The following is a 22,479-nucleotide window of genomic DNA, read 5'->3' on the forward strand; positions in this document are numbered from 1 at the left end:
GATTCAAAAAATCAATCAAAATCTACCGGATTAGACTGGACCAGATCGGATTATGGATTTCACGGATTTCTTACATAGACCTATATTTTTTGACCAAACTACAAGGGGATAAACTTTAACTAGCCCAATTTCTTTTTTTACTTTATCTTTTGGGCCAAAATTTAAAAAAAAAATTGTAAAATATTTGATTTTCCTAAAGTATCATGTTATCAATAGCTAAAGTAATTAAAGTCTATCAAATGGTAAGAATAATTATAAATATGAGAAATATTAAATTAAAGTTGAAATAATAGTTAGAAAAGCCCAACAATTAGTACTAATTTAAACTAAGAAGAAATTGTTGGAACAATCTTCTGTGTAAATAAGATAACTTGAAATAAATTCAAACAAAATAAATAAATAACATACCGGATTTATTTATCGAACCAAATTAAAATTAAGACCAAGTCGAGTATGTGACACTCTGTCCTTAAGACAGATTCGTCTGGCTACGATGCTTACGGTTGAGTGGCGTCTATCTCCCAAGATACAATGATCTTCACAAATTTATAGAAGCACTTTAAATAAATTTGTTCGACGAATTAAAACCTATGTTCTATATTCTCTTTGTAATTTTCCTAAAACTAGAATGAAGAAAAATCCCCTAAATAAAAGTTGGACAACAATATAAATAATGCAGACTAAATCTCGGGGGTCCTTGACTGCTGGAATAGAGGCTATATATATAGGCCAAAATCTCAGCCCGAATAGGTTCCAAAACAAAATGAAAAGGTGCTACCACTATTCAAACATTTCTTTGACCGTTGCTAAGAACCAACTTTCAAACAATTTTGAATAAGAATCTGTTGGTGAACAGTTTCTAAACTGTTGGACCTTTATCATTTCAACCATTTGACCTTTATTATTTAAACCATTTGAAACATATATATCTATATATATATATATATATATTAAACTATTTGAATAGTTTAATAAATAAAGGAAGAGGTACAAACTTTAGGAAACCACTCAGGAATCCAAAATTTGAATTTAGAATTAAATTAAATTCCCACAATAATTTTGATTGAAAAAATTCAAATGAATTTTATCCTAAAAAAAATTAATGTTAGACCCGAAAACGACGTCAACTTACCATTCACTCATAAATGGTTTTGACGAACCGTCTTCACCGTGTGACTTACCACGCGGCAAGGAACACTTCACCTATTCGGACTCACCCCAAAGGACGTTTGGGGCCCACTCAATTTTGGACTCAAAGTTGGCCCAAAATATGCCTATATTAAATCATTTTTCCAACAATTCCCCACATGAATGGAATTTGGCGGAGAGAAAATGTAATAACATGATCTAAATACAGAGAATATAGAAATTGGAAATATTTTGCAAAGGATAGGTAGCTTTTGGCTTTGAACCTTCCCTTGTGAGACACTATCGGATTTACTAGCTAGCCAGTGAACATGATGTCTTGAACTGTTCAGCCGTTTGTGTAAACCAAGACAATAGAACTCACACTGTATATCTCCAGACACAGTTTAGTTCTCACTATTGTGTTCATTTTGGCCCTGAACAACCTGGTCTTTTATGAGTGCTCTAAAGACTTGTAGCCCTTCACAAATCTTATAGAACCGGCCCAGTTCGCACTCACATATGTGATTCTTATGAAGAGTATCCTGCCATACTCCACTAGGTTTACCTAGATATAAGAATCATTAAAATCTTACTTAACCTCAAACGCTGCAAAACATCACTTTTTCATCAAAGAAATGGGTAGGAGTTAGACTCCCCAGTGATCCTTCCGAGTCATTCACAACTCGGTTGTCCCTTTGAACCTTGATCTTGGGATCTCCAATCAACTAGGTTGGGTTGCCGTTGTGGTAACTCTTATTAAATAGGCTTAAGTCTCATTCCCCTCGATGAATTCTCAACTAACTTTCTTGCTAACCCTTTGGTTAGTGGATCCGCTATGTTGTCTTCAGACTTAACATATTCTATGGAAATAATTCCATTAGAGAGTAGTTGTCTCACGGTGTTATGTCGACGACGAATGTGTCGTGACTTACCGTTATACATATGACTCTGTGCTCTACCTATAGCTGATTGACTATCGCAATGTATGCATATAGCAGGCACCAGTTTTGGCCATATTGAAATATCTTCAAGGAAGTGGCGACGCCATTCTGCCTCTTCCCCAGCTTTGTCTAAAGCTATGAATTTAGATTCCATAGTCGACCTAGCAATGCAAGTTTGTTTGGAAGATTTCCAAAATACAGCCGCCCCACCAAGAGTAAAGACATACCTACTAGTGGACTCTGAGTCTCTTGTATTCGATATCCAATTTGCATCACAGTATCCTTCAAGTACTGCTGGATATCTAGTATAATTAAGCCTAATGTTACAAGTAAATCGGAGATATCTAAGAACCCTTATAATTGCTTTCCAGTGTTCTATTCCCGGATTACTCGTATATCTACTTAATTTACTTACTGCATAAGCTATATCTGGGCGAGTGCAATTCATCAAGTACATTAAGCTTCCAATAATTTGGGCATACTCTAATTGAGAAATACTTTCCTGTACATTCTTAGAAAGATACAAATTAACATCCACAGGTGTTCTAGCAAGATGATCGTTATCTTTGCTGAATTTGCCAAGTATTTTCTCAATGTAATGAGATTGTGACAAAGCATATCCTTATGATATTTTGGTAATTTTCATACCAAGAATTACATCAGCAATGCCCATGCCCTTCATGTCAAAATGTTTATTCAACATTTTCTTAGTAGTTTTAATCATATCATTATTATTACCTATGATGAGCATATCATCTACATAAAGACATACAATGACATAACCTTTGTCTGTGTTTTTAATATAAACACATTTGTCACACTCATTAATTTTAAATCCATTTGACATCATTGCCTTGTCAAATTTCTCATGCCATTGCTTTGGTGCTTGTTTTAAACCATATAATGAGTTAACCAATTTACACACTTTTTTTTTTCCCTAGAACAGAAAACCCTTCTGGTTGTTCCATGTAAATTTCTTTATTTAACTTACCATTTAAGAAAGCGGTTTTCATATCCATTTGATGAATTTCTAGATTGTATAAAGATGCAATGGCAATTAGCATTCTAATGGATGTTATTCTAGTAACCGGTGAGTATGTGTCAAAGTAATCAAGACTTTCTTTTTGTCTAAAACCTTTGACCACAAGTCTTGCCTTGTATTTGTCAATTGATCCATCCGGTTTTAATTTTCTTTTGAAAATCCACTTGTACCCAAGAGGTTTACAACCTGGTGGCAAGTCCACTAATTCCCAAGTGTGATTTTGCAAGATGGATTCAATTTCACTGTTGACAGCTTCTTTCCATAAAGGAGTTTCAGGACTGGACATAGCCTCTTTAAAAGTCAAAGGCTCATTTTCTAACAAATATGTTAGAAAATCTGTACCAAAAGATTTTGAGGTTGTAGCACATTTACTACGCCTAGGTTCTTCTTCTTCATTTTGGTCTAACTCTTGCTCTTGTTCTTGATCATGTTCTTGATCTTGCCTAGTAATAGCATCATGAGATCTTTTATTGTTACTAGTTTCTTGTCCAGTCTTATTTGGAAATACATGTTCAAAGAATGATGCATTCCTTGACTCAATAATAGTATTTACATGTATTTCGGTATGTTCTGATTTATGAATCAAAAATCGATATGCACTACTATTCTTGGCATAACCAATGAAGATGCAATCAATGGTCTTAGGACCTATCTTAGTCTTTTTAGGACTAGGAATAGCCACTTTAGCCAAACACCCCTACACTTTTAAGTATTTGTAGGATGGTACTTTTCCATGCCACAATTCATAAGGTGTTTGATTCACTTTCTTTCGGGGTACTTTATTAAGTATATAATTAGCAGAAAGTATTGCTTCCCCCCACAAGTTCTGAGGTAATCTAGAACTGATTAACATGGCATTCATCATTTCTTTTAAAGTCCTATTTTTCCTTTCAGCAATTCTATTTTGCTGAGGTGAGTAAGGAGCAGCAGTTTGATGAATTATTCCATGTTCTTTACAAAATTCACCAAAAGGTGATTCATATTCACCACCTCTATCACTTCTAAGTTTCTTGATTTTCTTACTAAGTTGATTTTCAACTTCATTCTTATATTGAATGAAAGTTTCCAAAATTTCATCCTTGGTTCGAATTGAATAAACATAACTATATCTAGTATAGTCATCTATAAAAGTGATAAAATACTTTTTCCCACCTCTAGTTTGAATTGGTTTAAAATCACAAATGTCACTATGAATTAATTCAAGTGGTTCCGTACTTCTTTCAATTAAATGAAAAGGAGTTTAGATAATTTTGCCTCAACACAAATTTCACATTTACGATTTGAATCAATTGTAAATTTAGGTAAACATTCCATATTAATTAATCTACGCAAAGATCCATAATTAACATGTCCTAGTCTACCATGCCATAAATTTGAAAATTCAAGCAAGTAAGAAGAAGATGTGTTATTATTAATAACTGAGGGTACAACGGTCATTATATTCATTTTGAAAAGGCCATCAGACATGTAACCTTTTCCTAGATACATCCCATTTTTGGTAAGTACAAACTTGTTACTTTAAAAAACTAGCCTAAACCCATTCTTACTCAACAAAGATCCGGAAACAAGATTCTTGTGAAAGTCCGATACATGCAGCACATTGTTGAGAGTGAGTTCCTTTCCAGATGTCATCTTGAGTACAATCTTTCCTTGTCCTTTAACTTTGGAAGTTGAGGAGTTGCCCATAAAAAGTTGTTCACCATTGTCCATTGAAGAATAAGATGTGAACATCTTTTTTTCGGCACAAATATGGCGAGTAGCACCAGTGTCCACCCACCATTCTTTAGGATTTCCGACAAGATTTGCCTCGGAAACAACTGCAGAAAGATTGATGTCATCGACACCATTGGAAATATTGTCCACTTCGGTCATATGGGCTTGAGCAGGCTTCTTGCTTGTTCTTCTTTTGCTTTTGCCTTTGTTACAGCAATCTTTGGCCCGATGTCCCTCTTTGTCACAGATGTAACATTTGCCATTAAACTTGTACTTTTTATTATCTCCCCCTTTAGAGCCTTGTGATGAACTTTCTCCAGAAGACTTTCGTTTCTTGGTTTTTGAAGTATGTTCCACCACATTTGCCTTAGACTCCATAAGATGCTTACCAGGCCACTTTTCAGAATTGGGGTTGTCCTCCTCAATTCTCAAATGCACAATTAATTCGTCCATAGAAATTTCTTTGCGCTTGTGTTTGAGGTAGTTCTTGAATTCCTTCTAGCATTTTGGTAATTTTTTAATTAAGGCTGTAACTTGGAAGGATTCACTGAGATATATGCCTTCTGCGTGAATGTCATGCAGAATGAGTTGGAAATCTTGAGCTTGGCTGATCACAGTTTTTGAATCAACCATTACAAAATTCAAGAATCTGCCAACCACAAATTTCTTTGAGTCGGGATCTTCCGTTTTGTACTTTTTCTCCAACGATTCTCAAAGTTCCTCTGCTGTCTTGATTGGACTGTAGACGTTGTATAATGTATTATCAAGTCCGTTCAAGATGTGGTTCTGGCAAAGGAAATCGACATGTTTCCAAGCATCAACTGCAGCAACCACTTGCTGGTCGGTTTCATCCTCTTTCAGGATAGGAGCATCCTCACGGAGGAAACGAGCCAGGTTCAGAGTTGTAAGATAGAATAGCATTTTCTGTTGCCATCTTTTAAAGTCAGTTCCTGAGAACTTCTCTGGCTTTTCACCGTGATTTACCGGTACTGTTACAACAGGAGAGGGGGTTGGCGTCATTACAGCCACTACAGTAGTACTTGTTTGGGCATTAGTTTCAGTAGCCATCAATTCTAATTTATAAAGCAAAATTATAATTAGAATTTACACTACACAGAAAATTAAACCAAATTCACAGAATTAAATTCTGTAAAAAATAAAAGAAACAAGAATGTAACTTTTATTTCCAATTAATTTGAAAATAAATTAAAATTTTATTTAAACAAATTAATTCTACACAGAAAATTAAATTCTGTAAAATAAAAGAAATAAAAAATATAGCTTTTGTTTTTTCAATTAATTTGGAAATAAAATAAAATTTTATTTAACCAAAATAATTCCACATAGAAAATTAAATTTTGTAAAATAAAAGAAATAAGAATATAACTGTTATTTTTTTTTTCAATTAATTTGGAAATAAAATAAAATTTTATTTAACCAAATTAATTTCACACAGAAATTTAAATTTCTTGTTACACTCCAATAATTAAAATACTGAAGCAAAATTTTAATTAATGAAAACTCAGAAAATAAATTCTAAAACCCAAAATTAATTTCTGAAAAAATTTCACAAAAATATATTCTGAATTGTTAATGACACCAGTATCGTACTACTAGTTGTTGTAAAAGAAAAGAAACAATATATTACTACTATCTGTCAAATAGCATATAATCACTATTTATTTTTCCAACCAGAATATTATTTTGTAAATCCACAGAAAATAATTTTCTTCCGAAATTATTTACGAAGAATGAAAAAGGGAAACAAACGAAAAATTCTGTAAACAGAATAATTCGAATTCTGTCTTAAGATTGTTCGAACAATCTTTTGTGTAAATAAGATAACTTGAAATAAATTCAAACAAAATAAATAAATAATATACCGAATTTATTTATCGAACCAAATTAAAATTAAGACCAAGTCGAGTGTGTGACACTCTGTCCTTAAGACAGATTCGCCCGGCTACGGTGCTTACGGTTGAGTGGTGTCTATCTCCCAAGATATAATGATCTTCACAAATTTATAGAAGCACTTTAAATAAATTTGTTCGACGAATTAAAACCTCTGTTTTATACTCTCTTTGTAATTTTCCTGAAACTAGAATGAAGGAAAATCCCTTAAATCAAAGTTGGAGAGCAATATAAATAATGCAGACTAAATCTCGGGGGTCCTTGACTGCTGGAATAAAGGCTATATATATAGGCAAAAATCTCAGCCCGAATAGGTTCCAAAACAAAATGAAAAAGTGTTACCACTATTCAAACATTTCTTTGACCGTTGCTAAGAACCAACTTTCAAACAATTTTGAATAAGGATCTGTTAGTGAACAGTTTCTAAACTGTTGGACCTTTATCATTTAAACCATTTGACCTTTATTATTTAAACCATTTGAAACATATATATATATATATATATTAAACTATTTGAATAGTTTAATAAATAAAAGAAGAGGTACAAACTTTAGGAAACCACTCAGGAACCCAAAAATTTAAATTTTAGAATTAAATTAAATTCCCACAATAATTTTGATTGAAAAAATTCAAATGAATTTTATTCTAAAAGAAATTAATGTTAGACCCGAAAATGACGTCAACTTACCATTCACTCATAAATGGTTTTGACGAACCGTCTTCACTGTGTGACTTGTCACGCGGCAAGGAACACTTCACCTCTTCGGACCCACCTCAAAGGACGTTTGGGGCCCACTCAATTTTGGATTAAAAGTTAGCCCAAAATATGCCTATATTAAATCATTTTTCCAACAGAAATAACTCCAAATCAATTGTCAAATATTTATAAGACTTTAGGTTGAGAACAATATCGAATTCCTATTTATAAGACTTTAAATTACACCTTTTAAAAGAGGAAGTGACATTTTAAAGGAAAAAAAAAAAAAAACCAACAACAACAAAAGGGACTAAAGCCTCTTCCCGCAACACGTGAGGCATATCCGCAACTTGTAGCAAGCTAGAAAAAATATGCACAACTTGTAACAATCTATTCTCTTTTTGGTGCGGGACTGACGAGCTCGCAAGTGTACAATAATATCAATCCAATTTATTGAGAAGAAACTCTAAAATTCATATATTTAGGGGTGATTTAGGATGTTTTGAATAAGTATATTCTTTAATTTTTTATAAAAAAAATATGTAGAAAAGTAGAGAAAGTAAGTAGAAAATTAAAGAGGAGATATTGATAGATGTTGATTGATATAATCCAAATAAGTGTATATATGTAAAAAAGTACATTTTTTTAGTGCATGCCAAACAAACACTAAGGGGTTGTTTGGGATGAACTATATAAGTGTACTTTTTGATTTTTTTGGCTAAAAAAATAAAGGAAAAAAAAGATATATGTTTGGAATAACTTTTTGACTTTTTATAAAAAAAATATGTATTAAAATATTGTATCAACTAGCAAAATGACCTTGCTACCCTTCTGACCACTGTGCTGCACTATCAGTGAATGTGAGTGCAGATTCCGTGCAGTGCACTGTGTTGCACTGTTTTTTTTACCAAAAAGTGCACTGTTGGAGAGGAAAAAAAGGGCATTTCTGTCTTTTACTCTCTGTTTATTCAAACTTTTTTTCCCCACCCAAACATGTGAATAGTAATAACTTTTTTACTTTTTCAGTAATTTTTTGATTTTTTAACTTTTTTAGGGAATGCCAAACATGCATCTAATATGAGGACCCAACATATATTGATTAGAACTCATATCCATTTAAAAACTTAAGAAAATGTTATGATCTGCAAGTGCACATCATATGCACCTTATGCAAAAAGTATAACTTCCCTCACAATAATTTTTTGTTACAAAACTTTATTTCTTTACAAAAAATATAACTTTTTACTTTTCACAAAATGTTTTTCCCTTACCAAAAATATAATTTTAGTTATACATGACTTTTAGGTGCACGTCATAACTTTAAAATCCATAATTTTCATAACAAAAATCATAGATTTTATTTCACAAAATGTATAATTTCTGTCACATAGAGTACAACTTTTCCTACATTGTAACCTCTATCAAAACTTAAGCCTATGAGTGAAGAGTCTATCAAATATATTTTAACATTAACTTATTTTATTTTTTATTCGATATGAGACTTTATTTTCACACATACTTCCCATTAGCAGCATTTTAGCATAATTCTCAGCTCTTCCACTAGGCCTCTGAACAGAAACTTCTCACCCGGATCATCTTCTAGCAGCTTGACCACTAGGCCTCTGAACGATGATACTAGTGAATTTGATGGAATTGCCTTTGGTATTACTCGTTTGAAAGCTATAGAAATGAATGTGAAAGTAAAATTGAGGATGAAATTGGAGGTAAATTTTTTTTCATTACAAATCTAAAATTCAAACACAATCTAAGGCCATATTTGATTCACAAGACTAATAGTGAAAGTATTAATAATCCTATCAAATTAGTATGGTATTCACTATGCAATTAGATTAGTGGGATAAATTATCTCCTTCTCTATTGTTTAATTTGTATTAGATAAAAAAACATATGAATGTAGGATTACAACTATATTTATCTTCTTTTCTAGTCTTACCCTCCATCAATGTTTCTTCACAATTTTTACTTTAACAAAATTTCTTCATAAACGTGGTTTTGAAAAAAATTATAAATAAATAAATAAATAAAAGTAAAATAAAAATACAAAATACAAAGGCCATGTTTGGTTTGTTTTTTAATTTTTTTTTTTAAAAAATATAAACTAATTTGATAAAATAAATATCAATAAATATTTTTAAATTTTTAAAAATTATTTTTAGCCTTCTAAAATATAAAATTATATAAAAATAATAAGTATTTTAATTTTTAGTCAAAGGGTAAAAAAATCTTTTTATTTTATTTACCAGCTCAGGATATATAATATCACCTCTACCCCATTACTAATAATCTTACAAATTTGTTGAATTAATTATCCATTGAATTAATAACCTTGAAACAAAATTTCAAAATAAATATAAAATTATTGGACTCACAGATTACACTGCTGGAAATCGGGCTTTTAGCGGCGTTTTAAAAACGCCGCGATATCTATCAAAAACGCCGTTAATTCATTTTGTGGCGTTTAGTACCAAACGTCGAAGCTGCGGCCGTCGCTATAGCTTTGCGACGTTTTAGAAACGTCGTGATATTAGTATAGGAGGCGTTTTAAAAAACGCCGCAAAATATCCCACCATACACACGTTGACGTCACAAACGATATTTAGCGACGTTTTTGAAACGCCGTTGTATCTGTGTAAAAAATATGACCGTTACTATTGAGGGTTTAGGAGGCGTTTATAGAAACGCCATCATATCTTTTTTTTTTTTTTTTGGGTGAGATTGTGCTAATTTTATTTGATTAAATTAAAAAGAATACCTGTAAGAAAATATTGAATTTGGTTTCTCATTCAATTAATAAAAAAATACTTGTAATAAAACTAACATACAAAATATTAACTCCCATTCAAATACCTGTAATAAAACTGACAGATAAAATAATAACTCCCATTCAAATAACAAATAAAGCATTAATTCAGTTTCTCATTCAATTAATATCCAATCACCATTACCCACAAAATAACATATCCAAATCCAAAAATCATGTTTTAACATTGTCCATGTAGCTTTTGCCAGAAGGAAACAAACTGGGAGTGATTCCAGCTCTATGAAACATACTGGGTTGTCTCCTGTCCTTGAGTGATTCCAGCTCTATGAAACATACTGTCCATGTAGCTTTTCCCTATTGCCTGTTTGATAAAAGTGTCAAGTGAATCAATTGAATGTGCTCCAGATTAATATAAAAATGAATCAAAACCCCAGTCAAACTGCTAGAATGTGCTAGAACTACAATACCATATGCTTGTCAATAATTTCAAGGGCTTTCTCATAATTTCTCGGCAGCTTAACTCTTTCCCACAATTTGTTTGGCATATAAGCCCTTTCTATAGTTTTCATATATAAATAGAAGACTCCTGCAAAGCATCAAAAGATGAAATAATAATAATAAATAAGATGATTAGAGATATGCATTCAATTATGCGCAGACATTGACATCCCATCACATGTACAACACTAAGTCAAATAAATCACTAAAAAACCAGTTGTGAATGAACAATCAGATAAGACACAACATACACTGCAGTTAACCCAAACATACGGCACCATCAAGTTTCATATACGTTTGGGAAGTTTAGATGCTGTTATCCATTATTAGCATTAGCATGTCTAAAGTAATGCTCAGGTGATGTAATGAAGTTGCTCTTGTTGAACAAGATTTCGGAAGCAAGGAATGAGGTTGAGCGAAGTCATATTAGCACACAAACATGAGAATTAAGATTGAAAATAATTTGATTGAACAACTTAAACTAATTACAAGTGCATGAGATTTTCACTGGAACCTGGAGAATGCAAATGGTGCATATACATAAAGACGTAAATATACCATTTACAAGCTCGGAGTTCACATCTTGTTGGTGGACTAATTAGTAGAGTCACGGTTCAAACTGAGCTGAGGTTGAAAGCAAAAAGGTTGCCCAGTATTTCTTGTTTGCTATCACCATTTGAACATGAAAAGATGACATGCATAAAGGAAGTTGGGGACTATCACAACATGAAATGGTGAAATGTAAATTGATCAAGTCCAGTAAAATTGCACATTACCACCACTGAACTCTCTGTACCAGAACCACTAATCTTGGATTCTGATGCATGAACAAGTCACACAGGCCAGCTGTGCACAAAAAATCACATATGCTTTCACCATAACAGAACATGCATTCCTCTAATACCAATTACGCACCAGTATGTTCTAACATATAATTGTATTTTATTAGCTGATAAAAAATTAAATTTACACGGTAAAACTACCACCTCAACCTGAATTTTCTGCTAGTAACCATCAATAGGGACAATAAAATGTGGATGCTCAAGTGCATTTATTTATGATGATACTTGAGCAGAACAGTAGGTTCTTAACAACTTTTTCTTTACACAAATATTTGGGTTTCAGAAATATAGATGTTTTTCAATTTATTAATAGAGAAAAGAAATATAAATGGAATGGCAGATAAAAAAATGAAGACAAAGTATACCTAAACAAGATCAACATACAGAAAGAAAAACCCCCATAGTTTGATAGAGTTGTAACTTATATTTTGCGTTCCACATGCATAGTCACATAAATGCCTGATTTTTATTGATTAGCATGTGGGTAGCAGAGAGTTTGAATAACAGTAAATTAGCAAAGCACTATGACATCATACAGCATAACAAGCTCCCTTTTAGCTCCCATAAACATGCATTACCTTATTACTTCAGCAACCTTCCCAAAAATGCTATGCACAAATAAATAAATAGAATTCTTATGCAACCTATGAAAATTATCCAATGACAATACAACAGAAGCAAACATTAACTTCATGAATCAAGTATCAATGATTTAGGCTCAAACCAAACTATTTGATAATTGAGGGTATAACACTTGGAATTGGAGTGTTCTGGTTTTAGTAAGTGCCAAGTGTTTCTGAAAAACCCGCCAAACTCAATGTTGGAATGGGCTGTAACAAAATGTAAAATCTCTCCTAATACAGATTCTTTGTTTGCTAATCAGCTTCATTTATGAACAATATTGCTTGTTTTCATTTTTCAAAAAACACTTTTCAGAAAATTCTACTTTCTTATTTTCCATGTTGTTTTGTTTTTACTGAATTTTTTAAATATTTTAAGCAATTTTTTTACTTTTTAGACACACCTAACATAAATATACCTAAAAAGTAAAAAAATTGTAAAAAAAATATTTTAAAAATTCACTAAATACCAAAAATAAATAAATAAATCCAAAAACAACCAGCACAGCCATTGTTGCTGTCAATGTCTTATCTTCACCTTTCAAGTTATCACACTCATTTTATATGGAAAGAAAACAACTATGTCAGGGATATCACACATCGCTAAAACATCAAACATGTGTTCGCAGACAGGCTGACAAACACACACACGCGCACACAGCACAACTGAAGAGGAAAATGTTTACCTGACTAATATCCTCCAGAAAAAACCTTTCTAATTCCCCAGAAAGATTTCATAGACCTAGCCGTTTTTGAATGACTTCTCAAATGTGCATGTTCTCAGCATAAAGAAAACCAGCAACAAATGTGAGTGTTCATGTGAGACTATATGATGAGGAATAATGCAACTGCAGTTGCCTTGCCTAATAATGCAGCTGCCTTGCCTAATAATGCAGCTGCAGTTCATTGATGCAGCTGCCTTGCCTAATAATGCAATTGCCTTGCCTAATAATGCAGCTGCAGTTCATTGATCAGCAAAACTCATGACATCAATTTTGCTAACTTTGTCCTGAGTATTTCATCGTTATGAATTTTAATACATCAAACAACCATGTAATTGCAGTGTAACTTCTTTTCATGATATTTGCATTTTATGTTGTGATAACCCAGAATGAGATTCTCATTCTGCCTTAATATTCCAGCCATCCAAACATAGTTGAGAAAGCTCAAAAATCATTATAGGACATTCAAACATATTATTCCAGGTTAACACTATCTCAGAAAACTCAAAGGGTGATTAATTATAAGGTTGACTTTTTATTTTGTAAGACCATATGCTTGTAAGTCATGCACTGAACAGACTATACATTTCAACATATTTTGAGAAAATATCTTTGACAAAATCACACATCTTCTTCACACACACACACACCTAAACAAACCCACACAACACAAGCTCTTCTAAAAACATAAAAACCGTAAACAGAGAGAGTGTGGAAAAAAACAGTCAAGCATAGCAGTCTAACCATGGCAGTCATGAACAGTTCTAAGCATAGCATTCTTGCATCAAGCAGACAAAGTTCGACAAAAACAGCAGCGAACTGTCAAATTTATCTAGTGATAGCATGCACATTGGACTACTTGCAGCTGCAGCTCATGCTGCTGCTACTAATAGCTGTTTCACTAATGCTGCTGCCTTACAAATCAAATGAACATAAACCACGAACTAGTGATATTAGTACGTTTACCTTGTTAGTTCTTCTTCTTCTTCTTATTCTTCTTCTCTTTCTTTGAAAGGTGAACCTATATTTAATAAGAGCAAGTATTGTAATTAATAAGACATGTTATTTGTCAAAAAAGCTTTGATTAAATGATTGCTCACCTCTTGGGATGAAAATGCATGAGATTGTTGTTGATGTGACATTGGTCGAACAGTGGGATGACTACTAAGTGAATTCACAACCTATCATTCAATAAGAGACTTAAGTTGTATATTAACTCTAGGCAATTTAAAGTAATAACTAGTAAGAATAATTAAAATACCTGCTGCCTATGTAATGGGTTTGATGGTGCAACAACTGGATCAACGGGCACGCCTGCAGCTTGCAATTGAGATTCCAAAAACTGAATTCGTGACTGAAAATCTGTGCGTATAGCCTGAATTTGTTTCTCCATTACTTCATTCATCTTCGACTCAAACTGCATTTGATACCGATGAAGTTGCTCTTGAACTTGTTCCTGAACTTGAGTTTGGAAGAGACGATTCTGCTCTTGTGACCGCCTATATCCACCTCCAAAAACATCAGTGGGTGACGGTCCCAATCCAAACGTCCGAACACGGCCAGGTCGCTCTGGGCCCATAACTTGTGTGAAGATTTGCTCTTGTAATGCTGCAGGGTCAGTAGAAGATCCCTCCATGTGCTCTGCTAACTCATTCATTTGAGTCTGCAAGTTTGAATTCAATAATTAGCCTCCAATATAAATATAAATCATATTAAAAGTCGAAAGATAAAGTAGTATCACATACCATAACCTCATTAACTGAATCACTATTTGACGTCCCATCTTTCATGTATGCGGCCATCCACACTTGTGACCGACTAGCAGGAACCCCATTGTTCTTTTTTGTCTCCTATAAATGAAAGACAACCAAAATCTTAAGATAAATAAGAAAATTAAATAATTAAGCAATTAAATATGTGAACAAGTTAAGTAAATATGAAAATATCTAGAAAGGATGAAAAGATGCCCCTATTGTTGTGAGTAGTAATTGAACAGGTTGGTTTGGCAACATCCTTGTGGATGGATTTCATGATGCAGGTGCTTGGAAAATGAAGCAATAGGGATGATGATGACAAGTCAACTGAAATTTATTTAAGATGTTATAAAAAATTAACAAACTTTGAGACAGTGTAAGCAAACTTTGAGAGAATAATTATACCTCCAGTCGAACTACTGAGAAAGGCTTTCGGCCTGTTCTATGATGCAATGTCTTCTTCTTCCGGATTTTTCTATTCTTCTTGCTTGATTTCTGTCAAATATGAAATTTATTTAAGATGTTATAAAAAATTATCATATATAAACATTTTTTCACATAAATAAAATTTTACCGATGCACTCTGAGTGCCCCAATAGTAGACCAAAGCCCGCCACTGATCCTCATGTACTCTATCTGGTCGATGAGCCAACCTTTCTGCATCATTCTTGAAGGGTTTGTATCCTATTGTTTTCACTCGACTTTTCCAATCTCTCCATTTCTTTCCAAATGAAGCCATTATTGTTCTCTTCATGGATTCATCTGCATCCGTATGAGCCTGCATTACAATTATAGACACTTGTAATATGCAATGTCAACTACACTTGTAATATGCATTTCATATGGAATACAATTGTAACTTATTTCATATTAAATATCCATATATACCTTTATCTCCCTCCATATGTTATCTTTGTTTTGTTTTGGAACATAATGCCAAGTCATAAAAGTGAGTGGTGCAAGACTCCCATCTCGTGCCAAAACGCCCAAATGTGAAGCAAGGGATGTGTGTCCTTCAACTACTTGATTCAACTCATTTGGAACAACTTTTAAAATGCCATCTTCACTAGTACCCCATTGACCATGCACATATGTGGGACCCCTTGTCTGCTTTTGTTTGGCTTGACTTGAGCTAGGACCTACAAAACAATAGTAGTAAGCTTCAAATTTCAGTTGAATATCTGAATTATGCTTTTAATTTCAATAAATTTCAACATATCATATCATGGGGTGTTAAAATTCTGCTATCCTTGCTTCTATACCACACATTATGCTTTTAATTATCCAAACTCAATTTTTTTAAAAATAACCATGCATTATGTATGATAGATAGGACTACAAATCTAACTCAAAAACACCATAAGAAAATATCAAGCAAAGTTGATACATACCAGCTGAAACAGAGCCATGTGATGTACTACCGCTACGTGATGTGGTAGGAAGACTGCCTGGTGGATGCCATGATGCCGGTGGATCGGGTATGACTTTCATCTTGAGTGTGGTCCGAGTCTCATCTGAACTAGAACTACTAGAGCTTGATTGCTCACTTTCACTAGAAGAATGGTCGAAGCTAGAACTCATAGATAATATCTATAAAAAAACTACAAACATAAGAGTGAGGACATGATAATCTATAAATATCTACTGCATTCAAAACAAAATAAGAGTACATGAAAGGTAAAAATGGCCATTTAAAGAAAGGTACAAAGGTACAAAAGCAAAGATTTTATTAATATGAATATCCATACAGAAAACACACATGTAAAAGTGAATATGCGGCCAATTACAATATCAGATCAGTTCTTCGTCATCTTCAAATTGTGCCTCTGCCGATGCTTCAAGAGGTCCAATAGTTTCATCAACAGTTGTTCCATCAATACCTTTCCTAACCCAATCCATGTCCTCCTCGCAAGTGAAGGAAGCTACATCTAACTCTTGATCGCCAAATCTTTCCACTTCGTTGTGATGTAGTCCTTCATCAATAGTTGGTTGTTCTCCACACACCTCATACAAGTCTCTAGGTTTCATCTTGAGTACAACATTCCAATCTTCATCAACAGAATCATTAACATAAAAGACTTGTTGTGCTTGAGATGCTAGGATGAATGGCTCATCACTGTCTTGTTTCTTCGCATATAACAAGTGATTGAAATTAACAAGTGTAAAACCAAAATCATCCTGCTTGAGTCCCTTATTGTTATCAATCCAGTTGCACATGAATAACATGTATCTATGGTCGTGTGAGTAATACAATTCAATAATATCTGTCACATATCCATAGTACGCTACATCACCTTCCACTGGATTAATGTCTTTCGCACTTGCATAGCTAGAAGTCTTTGCCTTCACCATAACCCCACTATTCTGAGTTTTTCTTCTCAACTCACAACTCTTAGTATGATACCTAGTACCATTAATTATATACCCATTAAATCTGGTGGCCTTTTGGCTGGGTCCCAAAGCCAAAATTTTAATCTCTTCTGACAACGCTACATTTTCAGTAGCTAATAGCTCAGCAACCTATTTTTCAAAAAAAGTTATCAATATTAAACATCAATTAACAATTTCAAAAACATAGAAGCACATGGATTGCAAAAATATAGAAGACTTGTGCTTAACATGCACTTACATGAGAATTGAACCATTTGGGAAACTCATCATTGTGACGACGATCCACATCATAATCTCTAAGACGACGATGTGACCGCTTAATAAATTCACGATGTTCCCTACACAATTAAACTACTTGTAAAATGCACGATAATTATAGTTGGTATAAATACATTCACAATGAGACGAAGGTTGCATCTATCTTACTCTCGATATGGGACAACCGCAGCAATGTTAAATAACATATACCGATGAGCCTGTACCCATGTTGTGTTATCAATAACAAACCCTTTTCCTTTTCCTAAAGCCCGCCCCATTAATATCTCAGGACTGTCACTAACATCGCAATTCCTTAACGGTCGATGCAATTTCGACTCAACATCATGCAAGTACCTTGAGCAAAATGTCATACATTCTTCGACCAAGTATCCCTGTGCAATTGAACCTTCAGGATGACTTCGATTACGCATGTATGATTTAAGTGTCATAAGGTACCTATAAACAAAAAGATGCATACATGACTTCCAAGTATAAACAATCAAATATATACAAAATGGACATTGGAGTAGATTACACACCTTTCTATAAAGTACATCCATCGATATTGCACTGGACCGGCAATCTTCGCTTCCTCTGCTAGGTGAATGGGTAAGTGCTCCATTATATCGAAAAATGATGGAGGAAAAATTCTCTCAAGATGGCAAAGTGTAAGAGCGATTTGGGACTGAAGACGATTTAGACCATCCACCTCTAGGGTTTTGAAACACAAATGCCTGAAGAAATTGCTTAACTCAATTAATGGTTCAACCACTTTCTTCGGTAACAAATTTCTCACTGCTATTGGAAGTATTTGTTGCATGAGTATATGGTTATCATGACTTTTCAGTCCAGATATGCTCCGCTGTTTGAGGTTAACCCGACGAGAAATATTGGATGCGTAACCATCTGGAACTTTGATATTCTTTAGAAGTGTGCAGAATAGACTTTTCTCTCTATTGTTCATGGCAAAACATGCAGGAGGCAAATAATACTTGTTCCCAACCCTTTTCTGAGGATGTAGTGCCTTCCGAATTCCCATATCTTGCAAATCTCGACGAGTATTTAAATTGTCCTTCCCTTTCCCATCAACATTTAATATCGTCCACAATACATTATCACACACGTTCTTTTCAATGTGCATCACATCAAGATTGTGGCGAATCAAATTATGCTCCCAATATGATAGCTCAAAGAAAATACTCTTCTTCTTCCAATTATGACCCGAGCCCTCGTTTTCCTCCTTTTCTTTCCACTTTCTATTCCGTTTGCTAGATTGTTGACGCTTAGAATTCAATTTGAACTTAGGGCCTAGCTGTTGTAGCACATTAGCCCCTGATAACCGAGTTGGACATGATTCGAATTCACAAGTGCCATTAAAAGACACACTAGCTTTCCGAAATTTGTGACCCCCATTCAACCAGCGACGATGCCCCATGTAACATAATTTCCTTCCGTTCTTCAAATATCGAGAACGAGTATGTGTGTTACAACAAGGACAAGCTAAAGCGCCTTTCGTGCTCCACCCAGACAAAATTGCATAGGCAGGAAAATCATTTATAGTCCACAATAACACAGCATGCATTCGGAACATCTGATTAGTTTCCGCATCATACGTGTCAACACCGTTTTCCCACAGTTCTTTCAATTCATCTACTACAAGGCGTAAGTAGACGTCAATATTATTTCTAGGTGAAGAAGGACCATCGATGAGCAATGTCATCATCATATGAGGCTGCTTCATGCACAACCATGGTGGCAAATTGTATGGCATTATAATAACTGGCCAACTGCTATGAGAGACATTCATTGCCTTGAATGGATTGAATCCATCCGCTGCTAAACCCAGTCTGACATTGCGAGGCTCACTCGCAAACTTGGGATACAAATTATCAACATTTTTCCAAACTGGAGAGTCAGCAGGATGTCTCATTTTGCCGTCATCAATTCGGCCCTCAGCATGCCATCTCATTAAAGAATATGTTTTGGATGACATAAACAATCTTTGAAGCCTTGGAATCAATGGAAAGTATCTAACAATCTTATGCGGAATTCTTTGTTGCTTCTTCTTAACATCATTCTCCTCCCCCTCAAACTGTTTGTATCTAGGCATATGACACACTATGCAATCATCCATACTAGCTGTTTCCTTCCAATATAGTGAACAATCCCTTGGGCATGCATGTACCTTATGATAATCGAGGCCCAAGTCCCTAAGAAGTTTCCTTGTTGCATAAAATGACTTTGGCAAAGTTTCACCCTTTGGGAACGAATCCTTCAAAAGCTCAAGCAACATCGTGAAAGACTTGTCACTCCATCCACTAAGGCACTTGATGTGCAATAACCGAACAATAAATGAGAGCGTTGAAAACTTCTGACACTCAGGATACAACTCTCTTTCGGCCTCTTTCAATAAATTGAAGAATTTTTCGGTTTTCTCATCTGGACCTTGTTTAATACCAGAACTTGCTGCCTCGTGAATAAAGCTTGGTGGAGGAAGTCCAAATCCTTCGTATAGCATTTCATAAGTTTCATCACCATCGTTCGAATCAGTTTGCCCGACATTCACATTGTGTGGCACAGGTGATGACAAATTCTCCCCATGAAAAATCCAACTGGTGTAACTTGGAAGAAACCCGTTGATCATTAAATGTTCCCCTAACAGGCCTTTCTCCACCAATTTGACATTACGACACCGTTTACATGGGCATGTGACTTCATTTAACAACGGCTTATTTTCGCATGAAAATTTAATAAATTCCTTAACCCCTTGTATGTATTCCGGGTGCAACCTATGCTGATTTATCCAACTTTTATCCATCTGACTCCGTCTTACACTACAAATGTCACTGCCAAATCAACAAAGTTTAAAATTACGATTCCATTTTAATTAATCTCAACCTCAATTAAGTACCTTATAATGCATGCGACATGACATCATTCACCTCTAACTGGTCTCTAATATGTTGGTTCATCCTACTTTCCCATTCAGGAATGCACGGTCTATATTGTAAAAAGCAGTTCATACCGCTTTGTTCATCTCTAACAAAATTTCGGCAGCATCTCCCCATGGTTCTCCAAATACACGACATAGACTAGGTGTACTGCTACACCTTGTCTAGTATGCACTCGGAGAACACAAGGAGTTGCTACACGAAATCTCTACGAGATGGACTATCAGCAGTAGAACTACTAATTACAATACAGACTTGTGCTCCTGAACTGTCCAAACTGGACAATCCAAGAAGAGCTTCATCAAAGATGACTAGGTATCTCTAATGAAGATTCTTGGACGGGTCTAAGGCTATTTATGCATGCATGCACCATTAATGATTGCATCCCGGTAGTGCAATCTAAATTAGTACTATCAAGCATACTAGAAGCATATCTAGTATGAAGCATATTAATGAAGAAACCAAAAGTTTCTACAATGCTCTTGATAGATTATTATAGATTCAAGAAATACATTGCTCTCTCAAATCCATCAATAATAGAATAATTTTGGCAGGAACTCATGGATGTGGGAAGTTCAAACCCACTACCCAAACCAATAACTGTACCAAAGCTCGAATACTTCTGATGATGATTCAAAAAACACCAAAGAGTAGCCACCAAATGAGGAATCACATTCACAATCACAATCACAACCACAACCACAATCATATGATAGAACAAAATTATTTTTATCAACTAAAAGCACAACATAAGATGTGATAAGAAATTGCTTTGCTTCTAAATTAATGCTCATACAAGGACACATAAACTACCAAAGTCAGACTCTTGGAACTCAAGAGAAAGTGAAAAATCTATAAACTTAGTCATAGTTTTGATGAACATCCAATGAGAAAGACAATCATAGTTTCTTGAAAAATTCAAAACCCAACATAAACATAAACGAGCTACTAAAAAATAAAGCACAAAAAATAAATGAATTTTTTTCTGAGGGTAATTGAGACCAACTAAATTAACAATTCACAGACAAAATCACCCTATTATCATATTCAAGGGGGCAATCCATGGTTAATATCACAATAATTGATCATTACGGAAAAAAGATTCATCAAGCACTATATATATACACATATATTTCACAAAAACAAAGATTATAGGAGAGTAAGATAAAGGAATTGAGATCAAATAAATTAGTAACAATTAACAAAATCAAATACCCTATGAAGAGACTGGCACACCTTTGCTGGCAAAACATTGACAAAGAGAGGATTAAAAAGAAAAGAGGACCAGAATGAAAGTGTTTTTTTATTGAACAAAATAAACCTATAATTTCCAACATCATAATGAAAAGTCTAATTTTAGTTCAAAAATCATAATGAAGAGTGAGGAAGGGCATTGTTACCTCACTTACTTATGACTTCAAACAAACAGGGCATCAATGAAAATGATAATGGGTACTCATTAAAGAATGAGCAACTGTTGTATTCAATGAGCACAGAGAGTCAGTTTGTTTTCTACTCCTAATCCTAGGAAGAGCCCAGAAGTCATGCCTCCATACTGAACTAATAAATGAACAGTGCCTAATTTAATATTAATGAGTTTTAGAATTGGAGAGAATAATTATTAACAGACAGGACGCCAAATTTGGCCTAGATCAACTAGCCCAGAAACCCACCTAAACTGATGGAGCAAAAGAACAAACACTCAAAGTTTAATCATAATGTTGATAGCAAAACAACATTCCCACTGGTACACTCATGTGAGAAGATTGTCTAGCTCTCTAATTTCCAGCAAGCTCAAAAGAATATATTGGTCCGAGCTCTTAATGGTGTGAATCGGCTCAAACAAAATGGTATGCATGTTTCATCCACTTGTCACTCATCTCATGATATCACTTGTAGGAAGAAAAAATAAAATAAAATGGCCTTGCTAATAAATGTATTGACTACTCTCTTAGTAGGTTTTGAATTTTGTACCTACACTTGTGAACCTCAAAGTCTTGGATTAAGGATGGATTAGCAAGGCACATTCTGAAGCTTGGCTCTCCAATGAATTTTTGGTATCTCATAGATTGAAAAAAAAAGTTAAAAAAAAAAATTATTCATATCATTATTTATAATAAATTAACCCTAGTTTATAAAACAAAAACATATAAAATAGGAAAACTAAATCAATATGAAATAGGGAATGTAACTATTGTAGCATATTCTATTCTAAACCTACATTTTTCT

General features: G+C 34.0%; 2 protein-coding genes and 1 long non-coding RNA gene across 3 annotated transcripts; all 3 read right to left on the minus strand.

Moving 5' to 3' along the window:
• Nucleotides 1–10,342: 10,342 nt before the first annotated feature.
• On the minus strand, nt 10,343–10,797 carry LOC145807727 (uncharacterized). Its single transcript, XR_014351050.1, has 2 exons — nt 10,682–10,797; nt 10,343–10,575 (listed from the first exon to the last, which is right to left on the minus strand). It is a non-coding gene; the product is annotated as an uncharacterized LOC145807727 (long non-coding RNA).
• Nucleotides 10,798–13,680: 2,883 nt separating this feature from the next.
• LOC145807148 (uncharacterized) lies at nt 13,681–16,231 on the minus strand. The gene is made up of 7 exons (XM_082905084.1): nt 16,042–16,231; nt 15,539–15,789; nt 15,225–15,428; nt 15,056–15,145; nt 14,642–14,746; nt 13,997–14,559; nt 13,681–13,917 (listed from the first exon to the last, which is right to left on the minus strand). Exons 1-6 carry the CDS (start codon nt 16,229–16,231, stop codon nt 14,149–14,151), a joined length of 1,251 nt encoding a protein of 416 aa, XP_082761210.1. The 3' UTR covers nt 13,681–13,917; nt 13,997–14,148.
• A 210-nt stretch (nt 16,232–16,441) lies between these two features.
• Nucleotides 16,442–20,117, minus strand: LOC145807149 (uncharacterized). Its single transcript, XM_082905085.1, has 4 exons — nt 17,839–20,117; nt 17,468–17,755; nt 17,280–17,379; nt 16,442–17,170 (listed from the first exon to the last, which is right to left on the minus strand). The coding sequence occupies exons 1-4, from the start codon at nt 20,115–20,117 to the stop codon at nt 16,442–16,444; spliced, it is 3,396 nt and encodes a 1,131-aa protein (XP_082761211.1).
• Nucleotides 20,118–22,479: the final 2,362 nt, after the last annotated feature.

The sequence above is a fragment of the Camellia sinensis genome, chromosome 14 (assembly GCF_055761805.1).
Source record: "Camellia sinensis isolate YWXY chromosome 14, ASM5576180v1, whole genome shotgun sequence".
NCBI classification, from domain to species: Eukaryota; Viridiplantae; Streptophyta; class Magnoliopsida; order Ericales; family Theaceae; genus Camellia; species Camellia sinensis.

Excerpts from the sequence above, each read along its gene's own strand:
- LOC145807148 (XM_082905084.1), bottom strand. The coding sequence starts at position 16,231 with ATGAGTTCTAGCTTCGACCATTCTTCTAGTGAAAGTGAGCAATCAAGC. Across the intron at positions 15,790-16,041 it reads ACATGGCTCTGTTTCAGCTG|GTCCTAGCTCAAGTCAAGCC; the intron begins GTATGTATCAAC and ends ATTGTTTTGTAG. Across the intron at positions 15,429-15,538 it reads ACATATGGAGGGAGATAAAG|GCTCATACGGATGCAGATGA; the intron begins GTATATATGGAT and ends ATTGTAATGCAG.
- LOC145807149 (XM_082905085.1), bottom strand. The coding sequence starts at position 20,117 with ATGGATAAAAGTTGGATAAATCAGCATAGGTTGCACCCGGAATACATA. Across the intron at positions 17,756-17,838 it reads TGGATGTACTTTATAGAAAG|GTACCTTATGACACTTAAAT; the intron begins GTGTGTAATCTA and ends TTTTGTTTATAG. Across the intron at positions 17,380-17,467 it reads GCGGTTGTCCCATATCGAGA|GGAACATCGTGAATTTATTA; the intron begins GTAAGATAGATG and ends TTAATTGTGTAG.